Source organism: Austrofundulus limnaeus, unplaced genomic scaffold (genome assembly GCF_001266775.1).
Source record: "Austrofundulus limnaeus strain Quisiro unplaced genomic scaffold, Austrofundulus_limnaeus-1.0 Scaffold0, whole genome shotgun sequence".
NCBI classification, from domain to species: Eukaryota; Metazoa; Chordata; class Actinopteri; order Cyprinodontiformes; family Rivulidae; genus Austrofundulus; species Austrofundulus limnaeus.
The window spans coordinates 7,546,254-7,557,702 of record NW_013952402.1 but is presented as its reverse complement, the minus strand read 5'-3'; the positions used below and the strand labels follow the sequence as shown (position 1 = coordinate 7,557,702).

At 40.4% G+C, this 11,449-nt stretch overlaps 1 protein-coding gene across 2 annotated transcripts in view; it reads right to left on the bottom strand.

The window, feature by feature from the left end:
* Window positions 1–11,449, bottom strand: part of bicc1a (BicC family RNA binding protein 1a) — a 65,473-nt gene that overhangs the window by 15,722 nt on the left and 38,302 nt on the right. For both annotated transcript variants that reach the window (XM_014001434.1, XM_014001443.1), the window contains exons 7-9: window positions 4,394–4,576; window positions 2,007–2,258; window positions 381–512 (exon numbers count right to left, since the gene is read on the bottom strand). In XM_014001434.1, coding sequence (XP_013856888.1) covers window positions 381–512; window positions 2,007–2,258; window positions 4,394–4,576 — 567 coding nt within the window. The remainder of the gene's footprint in view (window positions 1–380; window positions 513–2,006; window positions 2,259–4,393; window positions 4,577–11,449) is intronic.

Genomic DNA, 11,449 nt, shown 5'->3' with positions numbered 1-11,449 from the left:
TACATAATGCAGCGTCCCCTCCCCACCACCACCCCTGGGTTGTCAGGCCCCTGAGCAGTTGGCTTCCCATTGAGCRATTTCGTTAAATAGTCCTGCTGTGGGATTTAAATAAAACAAATATTTAATTTTGTCTTAGTTTATGTTTTACTCCAACTGATTTTAATGATTGAAAGATATTTGGTTGTGCTCTGTACCATGACAAATAAACTGATTCTGATTTCTATTTATTTATTTCTGTTGCTTTTATGACTTCTATCATGTAGCACTTTGAGATTTACACACGTAAAGTGCTCTATAAATGTGATCCATTATTATGAGTATTTGTTTGAGTTAAAATCCCCTGCAGCTTGTGTTTTTTCTGTGTAAGCCGGACRACATACCTTGCTGGGCTGCTTTGGCTTTGGTTTGATACTGATGAAGACATCCAGCTGCTCCATCAGTGCTGTGATGCACTGTGGCTCCACCTCAACATCCTCTTTGATATCAAACATTAAAACTAGAGGCAAGCAACCCTGTGGGGTAAAAAAAATATATAAATATATATTAAAAAAGTCAAAATAATACCTTTAATTCCCATGGTAGCACACTGTAACCCATCCACACATGCAAATGACAATCTTTCACTGAAGTAGTCAACTTGTACTACTTATAATACTAAATCCKTTATAGGCCCATATGCAAGCCATACCAATAAATAGAACATTCGTTTCTGGATTCAGCCCTCATGGAGTTTGGGAAATTCCACCAAGTAAGATCTCTTTCGCACGATCACCACCACAGGCACCACACAGACGTCTGTATTTTGGGCTGCAAACTGGACAGCTCTCTGAATGTGAGCGGGTGTAATTAGCAGYGGAGTATAGATTCCGGCTGGCTTTGACAGGGACTGAGATTAGAGCAGTAATCTACAGTTCGGCTRCAGTTAGCAATCTACAAGGACCAAATCATGCAGCACAATTCTTGCGGTTTTCACTTTCTCCTGCCTGTCTCAGTAACCCACCTAGTCCWATTATCGCCGTTCTGTTAGACTCTCGATCCAACTCCCATCATTCAGGAGTTTTTACTTCTACCTCAAAGTGAAAGTAAAGACGTCTTGTGTGTCCGATTTCAAGACTTAGGGAAAGCCATGTTTAGTCACTGATGCAACTCTGGCACTCCCTAAAATGTRTTTGGGACCAACTGGGAGACCGCAGACGAAGACAAGCAGCACTTGCAGAATTACCATCCCACACTATGAACCTCGAGGCAAAAACCAAACGTTGTTTACTGCTGAGATGTCTTTAGCTGGAGCTGAAGCCAGCAGCGATTAAATGGTCATTACTTTTACACATTTCTGAATGAGACTTCTCATTATATTCCTGAGTTATTTAGTAACCACAGTGGTCATGGGCAACCAGACAAGAATGGCCACTGAGCATTTTTAACTAAAAGACAAAAAATAAATAAACATATGAGTTAGTCTTGATTCAAAACGCAAGTGCTAACAGAGCAAAAAAAGGGGGTTAAATTCCAATCTATCTCTAGCACACACTGGCCAAACCCTTATCATTACGTCCAACAAGAAAAACCTGTAAATGAACAAAATATGAAGAACTCCAGCCAAACTCATTCAAATGCGTGTCAGTCTTACATGCAGATATGTGACAACTACAAATCATATTGGCTCATGGGTTAGAAGCAGATTATTAATATTATTATTTTTATCTAATATTTCAGCAGTGTGAGCAAGGCCAAGCAAATCCCTCCTAAGGCTAATGAAACCTCCTGAGGCGATCATGGTTTACATCTCAACCTCCCTTTTCCTCATCTAAAAAAACCCACACATCATTCACACACACATCATGACAATGTTAATGAGACGATGGTATTCATTATAGCTACCGCACGGTAAAAGGAATCTGCATATGTAAGGAATATGCTACCAATGCAGTCTTTTAACCACGAAACACAGTTTAGTTTAGAATAATTCATTTCAACCAGAGTATTGGATGTTCATAAATACACACCATGAGATACTGCCGTGCGAGGCAGACCGACTCGATGGTCCCCTGAATGTAGACGGTGGATTTTTTCTGAGGGCCRTTTGGGTCGGGAAAGTGGATCTGCRCTCCTGTTCTTTGGGTGATGTGCTTGATGTTGCTGCCATTGCGTCCCTTCATGAAAAGGTGGTGTTGCGGTGCGATGTCCAGGTGGGTGGTGACAGAAATGGTGCTCGCCAGGCTTCCAGCCAGGTGCTCCAACAACAGCGCTGTGCCTCTCTAGGAAAACAACAAGGTGCTGTTAAAGCAGAGAGAAAAAACAAAACAAAACAAAACAACAATATGTAACCATACATAAGATCTATATAAATCCTAAATACTGTACATACAAATGACCACAAAACRTATGAGCTATGCTTCTTATGTCAATTTGCTGAAAAATCTAAAACAAAATCAAAATCTTTAAATGGACAAAAATTAAACATTTGTGGCATTAATGCATTACAGAATGCATTGGGTGWAACTACAAAAAGGCTTTTGTTTCTGTTCAACCACAACTATTATTTCTATCAATAACATGTTTTTTTTTTTTGTCTCTCTTCCAGAAGAAGGTGCACCTGGACCAGTTTTTCTATGTTTGTCTGCGTCTCTTTCCTGTCCCCCCAACCCAGCCGGTCAAGGCTGATGGCCGTCTGTCCTGAGCCTGGTTCTGCTGGAGGTTTCTTCCTGATCAGCAGGGAGTTTTTCCTCTCCACCATTTGCTCAGGATGGGAGACTGTGATGAAGTGATTCAACACAATCTGCTGGCTTCTTATTTAGATTGTTCTTTTTTATGTACAGTGCCCTGAGATATTGTATGTTGTGACTTGGTGCTATACAAATAAACTGAATTGAACTGAATTATCAATTTTCTACTAGAAAGCTACATATTTAAGATGAATCCCAATTAAAAATCTTGACAAAAATCAAGGCATTTATGTAAACAAATACCCAGATAGCTCAAATAAYTGAAGCAACACTGCAAACAAGTCTGAAAAAAAAAACCACCTTAATTTGAAAAATTTTATTTAACTTTATTTTCTTCCTTATGTAAATGCTAATAAACTGAATTCATGTCTCAGTTTATAACWAAAACAATTATTTTAGAACACTTCAGACCAGAAGACAAAGCAATAACTCAGAGAGCAGAAGTGAAACATCAAGGCACAAGATTCCCAGAGAAAAGTCCAACATTTTCCAAGTAACAAAATCAAACTATTACATTTTCCACTGCATGTGCATAAGCCATTTGAAAAGTCTCATTCCAAAGTGYGAGCCATCTCTTAACCTAGTAAAACAAGTCATTTCCAGTGTTAAAAAGGAATCCACACATTGTAGCCAACAAAAGACAACAATCCAAAGTGGTTCTGGCAATCTGGGGAGGTGTTCCAAGGGTCTCAGACCACCAAACAACATAACACTTAATTCTTGTGATCCTTTAACTTTCAYCTGGCTTGCTTCCCAGTCATGACTGACCCTTCAGACCTACCACAAAGTCAGGGCTGACACTGCTGCATATGCTTCCACACAGAAACACTGTGATGCACTTTAGCACAAAGGGGGGAAAAAGAAGTGAGGAAACAGACATGAAGAAATGCAAATGATCCAAATTTACTGGCTGGCATAAGAAAACAAGTTCCACTTTGTCAACTGAAGAACATTTTATAAGCCATGCTGGGTATTAGTTGTGGATAAATATGATGATGAGGATAAGGATTGTTTACCATRGTTCAACTAACCACAACTCAGTAGCCAGCCAAGGAAATGCATTTCTGTGTATACATTATGGAGTATGAACTATGATTATTACCATATCGAAGGTAGAGAAGCCAGAAAAAAAAACATCTGAGACTAATTTAGAATAAAAGATTAAGTTCACAGAGRCTTATGAAGTTGCTGTTAGAAAAGTAAGAGTTTTTCAGCAGCAGCCTTTCAGTTCAAGCCACTGTGGTGTCAAACACAAACAGTTTAAAGGCGGATAAAAAGTAAAAAATTGAGAATGTTGCTAAACCTTCAGTTGTGTTGCAGCAATCTCCCCTTTTTGGTCTGTGGCTTCTCTAATAAACAATTGGGCTACAATTTAAATAAAGTGGTCAGCTCAATAATTAGTGCAATATTTTTTATGACACACAAAGCCCATTTGTTCTGTCTTTTATTTGACCGCACAGAAAAGGAAAAAGGAATTACAGCAGACATATTAGTGCAATCAATAGAAAAAAATGTAGAGATACTAAGTACACCAAAGAAGGACTGATTTTTATTTTTATTTATTTTTTCAGAATCAAAACAGACAAATTATGCCTTGGTTCCTGTTTGTAAAATGTGAATGTTTACTGGTATTTCATTGTGATTGTGCTTTCAGTTTGTTTCCTCACCTTTACTGCGCTGGCGTTATTCTGCGAGCCTCGAACAACACCTGTGGCCCTGTAGAGGCGTGTCGGGGGCTTGAAGGAAACTGTGAGGTTGTACGTCTGAGAGATGTGCTGCACGGCAGGCGAGCTGGGGTCAGCCTGCATGATGGCTGGAAGCTCGAAAGACAGCACGAGTGGCAGCAGCTCCTGCAATGTAGATAAACAGGAAGAGGAGAAGGAAAAACTAAAAAATAAATAAATAAAAATAAACAAGCGGCATTTCTCTATGTTTCTTGTAAACTGAAAAATTGCTAGGGAAGCTGAAGTGGTGCAGTTTTAAATGAGTTAGCTTATAAATAGATAATAATTAGGGAGAATTTTTCATTGGGGGTGTTCATTTGAACCGCTATCAGAATAGGGCTGAAATGACTGACATGACTGAAAAATGAAAAACTCAGAAGACTCGGTTAATCACGTTTGTATTTGCAAAAAAGTTATCAAGCTAAAAAAAATGTAAAAGTAAAGTTGTCTCAGGCAACAACTGTCTTGTGCAAAAGTGATGAATTTTATAAAAAAAATGCTCCTACAATAAACCCATCCATCCATCCATTTTCTGTACACGCTTCTTCCTTTTCAGGGTTGCGTGGGTCACTGGTGCCCATATCCAGCAGTCACAGTGCGAGGGGCGGGGTACACCCTGGACAGGTCGCAAGTCCATCACAGGGCCACACAAAGAGACAAACGAGACAAACAACCATTCACTCTCTCACTCACACCTAGGGACAATTTAGAGTTATCAATTAACCTAACAGTCATGCTTTTGGTCTGTGGGAGGAAGCCGGAGTACCCAGAAAGAGCCCACGCATGCACAGAGAGAACATGCAAACTCTACCTAGAAAGGTCTACATGTCAATAAACCCTGATCCAAGTAATGGTTATCTTAAAGTGCCTGTGACATCAACATTTTGTAATAAACATGAAAGCATTTTTGGAAAGAGAACATTGATAAAATATTGCAAAAACAAATTTCACGTCACTGAGATGAACAGCTGCTGAGGTACTTGCATGTGAAGAAACAGGAAGTGATGTCAAAGGGGAATGTCTGCATGCAAACATAGTGTTGTTACAACAGCTAACAACAGAGACTGTGGAGAAGAATCTGATGTTTCTTTAGATTATTTTGAGTTTCTATCAAAGAGAGATGAGGAAGAGTTAAAGTTTAAATAATATTGTTTTAAACAAACAAAGACCAGAGAGTTTATTTTATTAAAGAGTTCCCTTTTGATGGCACTTCCTGTTTCACTTTGCCTGAGCCAAATCCAAAAGAAAATAGGCCAGTTATGAGACAAAATATGTAAACAATGTGTATTATGTCAATTTTCTTAAGAGTAAAGATGTTTTCTTTGACCTTTTGTATTTGAAGGATAGGCATGTCCCAACTTTAACACACTCCAAGAAATTAATTTTGGATTTCTGCCTTCAACTGAGAACTCCATACAATACCACTTCTAATAATGTGATAATGATGATATGCTATGCATTGTCATCAATGCATGTTTCCTTACAATGACAAAATTTTTGCTCTGCATTTGACCCATCACATGAGATACACCCAAGTGGTGCAGCGGGCAACTATGTTAGTGGCTGGGGAGCAGTTAGGGAATGGGTGTCTTGTTCAAGGACACCACACCATAATGGCAAGGTAGGGAATTTAACCTGTGCCTTTCTGGTCATAAATTGGCTGCTCTAACAATGCACCACAGAAGCCCCCTTCTACAAAATCTATCGATGCTGCAAGAACTCGATTTTGTTCAAATAAAATGACAACACATAGAGCAGCTTGTATTATATTTTGTGCCGTCAGTCAGATCTCTGAAGTGCATCAAACAAAAACAAACCAAAAAGGGGGATTGCTTTATATGTTGTACAACAATAGTTATAGACTTATGAGAGCTGACACTTGGACATTAACAGGTCCTTCCTTTAGCCAAAGGTAATCGAACTAGGAATATAAAACTGTATATTTAAAACCAGTGACGAGTATACAATACAATATACAGGCAAAAGTGAATTGCTGAAGTACTGCACAGTTTCATCAGTAACACACTTAAACAGGTCCTGCCAAAGAAGGTTATGAAAATAATGTAGGGATTTTTCGGCCATTAAGTATTATGGCTACAAAGTAATTCAAAATTAGGTTTACAGTTTTGAAAAACATTAGCGGTCTTTGGCCTGTTCATTCTCACACAATAAATTCATATCACTAAATAAAACCACCAGACAAGTAAAAAAAAAGAGGGACAACAGTTCCTGTATTTGGTACCAAAGTTGTCATTCAAGTTAAGTAGACGCTGCCTGGAAAGCTTCAACTCATGCAAAGCCATGCATATGCATGCACAGGAGAGAAATTAGACTGGAACACATCCATCCACATTTAAGCTGAAGGGGATGTAGGAATACACACTAACGGATGACTACACACAAGCACATACACACATTTATCCAAACAGTGACTTTTGGGCAGAGTGCCACTATGGTTTTGGCTGCCACTTAAGGGCAAGCTACATGAATTGCTCTGACCAAAGAAATGCATCCCTGATCACTCCCATATGCGCTTGGCCTTACATTTATATCATGTTTCAGCACTCGCTCTCTGAGGGCTTGAAAAATTTAGGTCAGAATGGAGGAAAATGCAAGAAAGGACAAGCAGTGAGCAGCAGGAGTTGGGCGCTGAATGAAGAATTGACTGAGCTTTATGGCGGGGCTGACTACAGTCTTTGTAACAACAACCAAAAAATGTCTACCAGGCAAATAAGAGTTTCATGCGTATTCAATCAGAGGGTGTTGTTTGAAAGCTTCAGTTCTATTGACACAAAGCAGAAAGATGAAGAAAAATGAAAAACTCTTTGAGGTAAAGCAACTGGTTGGACCTTTCACCACCTGCACGTCAGCTCCACCTTTGAATGCTACATGAAATCTCCTAAGAATCTCAATGACTGAAACAGATCTCCATCCAACATAGGTCCAAAAATATGGTAGACTGTCAGTCCCCTGACATTATGGCTGAATATTTAGGAGGAAACTACTTCCACTGCTAATGCATCAAAAGCAAGGGTGTCACACTCATTTTTATCAAGGGCCACGTGAGCATTATGGTTTCCCTCCATGGACTAGCTGTAATTAGCATTAACTAACACAAAACGTCACGTTACTCTTCTCATTGTTAGCGTTGCTCAGCCACAGCAAACAATAACTGAGCTCTCTGTAGTATTTTGTGCTTAGAAACAGTGTTTTAACTTGTCCTCATAATCACTAAGAAGTACTATGAACAAATGTGAGATAAATAATACAGAAATACTATTGAAATTAGTTAATGAGTTTTATTCACTGATCAGTAAGCAGAAGTCGTCTTGAATTCTGAACACTTTCCAACAGGGAATTCCCACTGGAGCGATGTTCCAGTTTAAATTTATGGCTTATAGGTGGAAAATTCCCACTTCCCAGTAGAACTGGGCACAACAAAATTAGCTGCTGAAAACACAGCAAAATGGAAATTCTACATAGCAAATTTCACTGGTTCCTTAAACCCTGTGCACCTCCACCTAGTGGTGGGAGGCTGTCATTTAGTGGGTAAACTAATTGACATGCATTATGGGAGATGTAATTTATAGACAATGCTGCTTTAAAGCAGAACATGCTTATTTTAAGACAACACATCTTTGAAGCTCTTTTGGACCTCATAAAATGCAGTGGTGGGCAATGTTTGGCCCGTGGGCCTTRAGTTCGACAAGGCCCAACAGTCATTCATCCATTCATRCACACATTCACTGATGATGGTAAGCTACATTTTAGCCACAGCTGCTCTGAGGCAGACTGACAGAGGCCAAGCTGCCATGCACTGGCGTCAACGGACCCTCTGACCGCCATCAGTAGGCAAGGTGAGTGAAGTGTCTGGCCCAAGGACACAACAACTGAGACTGATGGAACAGGGGATCGAACCGGCAGCCCACCCATTACAACTCCCCTAACCACTCTGCCACAGCTGCCATGTGATCAAAACTAAATGTATGTGGAAACATGTCCTGATTGCATCTCAGTAATCCAGGTAAAAAATCAAAAAGAAAAAAATTGTATAGGTCATCTGGACGGGTTCTTCTTCTAATGAAACGTTTCGTCTCTCCTCCAAGAGACTTCTTCAGTCTGAGAGTTTCAGGCAAAATTCAGGCTTTTAAGCACTGACTCCATGTGACTGATACTCACATCACATGGCTATCGTTGACACCAAAGTGAGTGATACTGGCAATGGCAGTGCTGTAGGAGGGGGACAACTGAAAACGGAGGCCTCCACCTCTGTTTAATGATGGACGGTCTTTCTTCACAAAAATGGCTTCTTTTACTCCTCTCTCAAACCAACGTTCCTCTCTATCAAGAATGAGAACATCCTCATCTCTGAAAGAGTGACCGCTGGCCTGTAAATGAGTGAAAACTGCAGAGTTCTGGCCATTAGATGTAGCTCGTCTGGGTTGGGACATTATTTTGAACAGTGGCTGCTTTGTTTCCCCGATGTATAACTGGTCGCAGTCCTCCTGGCACTTAACAGCATATACAACATTGCTCTGTTTGTGCCGGGGCACCGGATCTTTGGGGTGAACCAGTCTTTGCCGTAATGTGTTTTGGGGTTTGAAAGCCACTGGGACATCATGTTTAGAAAATAAACATCTCAGTTTCTCCGAAACACCCGCAACATACAGAATCACCACTGGTTTGGGTCTGGGTTTGGGGTCTTCATTTTCACCTGAAGGTTGCATGGAATCCTGTCTGTGTTTCCTGTCTGCTTTCAGGAAAGCCCAGTCAGGATAACCACCACTGCTCCAGGGCCTGTCGTGTGTGTGATTTCTCTTTCTCCCTGGCTTCTGGGTTTGTAGGGACACTGTCTGCTCTGTGGTACAGAGTCCTGATCACTCCTAACGTGTTCCAGTGGGTGGTGGGAGTCAAAACGCAAATATTGGTCTGTGTGGGTGGACTTAAGATATACGCCAGTTTCCAACCGTCCTCCATCCGAAACCGAGACATCGCAACCCAGGAACGCCAACCTGCCATTTTTTACTTCCTCTCGTGTGAACTTAATATATTCATCCACAGAGCTGATGTGATCAGTGAAATGTTGGACTTCCTGGGCTTTAATTTTAACCCAGTTGTCATCAACATATCTGAACCAATGGCTCAGTGGCACTCCTGAAAAGGATATCAAGGCTCTCTTTTCCACTTCCTCCATGTACACGTTTGCAACAATAGGAGAAACTGGGGATCCCATGGCACACCCATGTTTCTGCCTATAATATTGCCCCCCGTACGTGAAGTAGGTTGACTCCAGGCACAGTTTGAGGAGTTGGCACACTTGTTCTGTGGAAAGTGTGGTTCTGCTGCTGAGAGTGGTGTCTGATTTTAATCTCGCACAGACCACCTCTACTGCCTTATCAACAGGAACGCATGTAAAGAGCGATGTAACATCAAAAGAGACCATGGTTTCATCCGCCTCCATGATGACATCCCTCACCTTGTCCACAAAGTCCATAGTGTTCTGTATGTGATGTTCTGAGCTGCCAACTAAAGGACCAAGTATAGACGTCAGATATTTAGAAACATTGTAAGTGACAGAGTTGATCATGCTAACAATGGGTCTTACCAGTACATCCTGTTTGTGAATTTTGGGTAAACCATACAGACTAGGAGTGGCCTCACCTGGGTAAAGTCTATGATACAGAATCCGATTAATAGCCTTGTCCACCATTRTTAACAATAGGTGTTAATTAGGTGTCAATGATAGCCATGTGATGTGAGTATCAGTCACATGGAGTCAGTGCTTAAAAGCCTGAATTTTGCCTGAAACTCTCAGACTGAAGAAGTCTCTTGGAGGAGAGACGAAACGTTTCATTAGAAGAACCCGTCCAGATGACCTATACAATTTTTTTCTTTATGAGGAAACATGATTTAATCTGAGATCATATTTAGACCATGAGTGTTATGTTTAGAAGCAAGTTGCCTTTGAAAAAAGTTAATGCTTAATATTTTTTGATAACTTCCAAGAAAATGTAATATCCTACATTTAGGTGAGGGCGATATCGGCGTTAAATGTAAGAGAMGACACTAAACAAGAGTGAAACTAGTTCACTTATTTAGAGCCCTGAGCCATATTTGTGGCTCTCCACAGATTGAACCTCTTTGCATAAGACTGGCATTGGTGAGGTTTAAAAAAAATTAAAACAAATGAACTGGGTTATGCCTGGTTGTATATGAAAACACCCATTAGACACGAAGGGGTATGGAGGCATGCCAGCATCTGCCAGTAGACACTGTAGAAACACCTTGCATGACCTCCCTTGTCTTTCTCTTCAGCAAACACTTCCCTCACTCAGCCATTCTCACAAGCAAACACAGCCTTGTCGGTTTTGGCCCAGCCACAGCCAAGGAGCACGCTCGCTGTAGCCACTGCTGCAATGGTGAAACACAACAGACATTCAAAGATGTAATGGCTCAAAACCAGCATGGAGGTCCTCTGACCACTGAGGCTGAATTCCAGTCAGACCTAAACTAAAGGTGGAGAGGAGGTTTGGAAATGGGCTGGAGCTGGGCTTGCCAAAWGGGCTGAGGTTAATATTTGAAATTTACAACTGGTTTGAGGAAGTGGTCTGAGAATAAGCAGGGAATGGTGCTTGTGGCTTTGAGTAAATGTGAAAACTGTTGACAGGAATGCAAATATACCTCTGTTCTACTTTAAAATTAGATAGACAACTTGGGAATTGATCGATTTTTTTGCATATTTATTGAGTTTTAAGCACTTTTAATGAATGCATGTGTATAGATGGATGAATATATATGTAGTCACCATAAATATGTGCATGTAGTGCGCTTATGCCAAAAAAGGCAACTGTGAAATGGAAATTGATTTACTTAAATCTCGATGTTTGTTCAGGTGCATTAGATTCATGTGTTTATGTATCCTTTAATGTGTAGATATGAGTGATTGTAACAAAAAGGGTTATACAAGGGTCAATATAAATTTACATTATTATTATATAT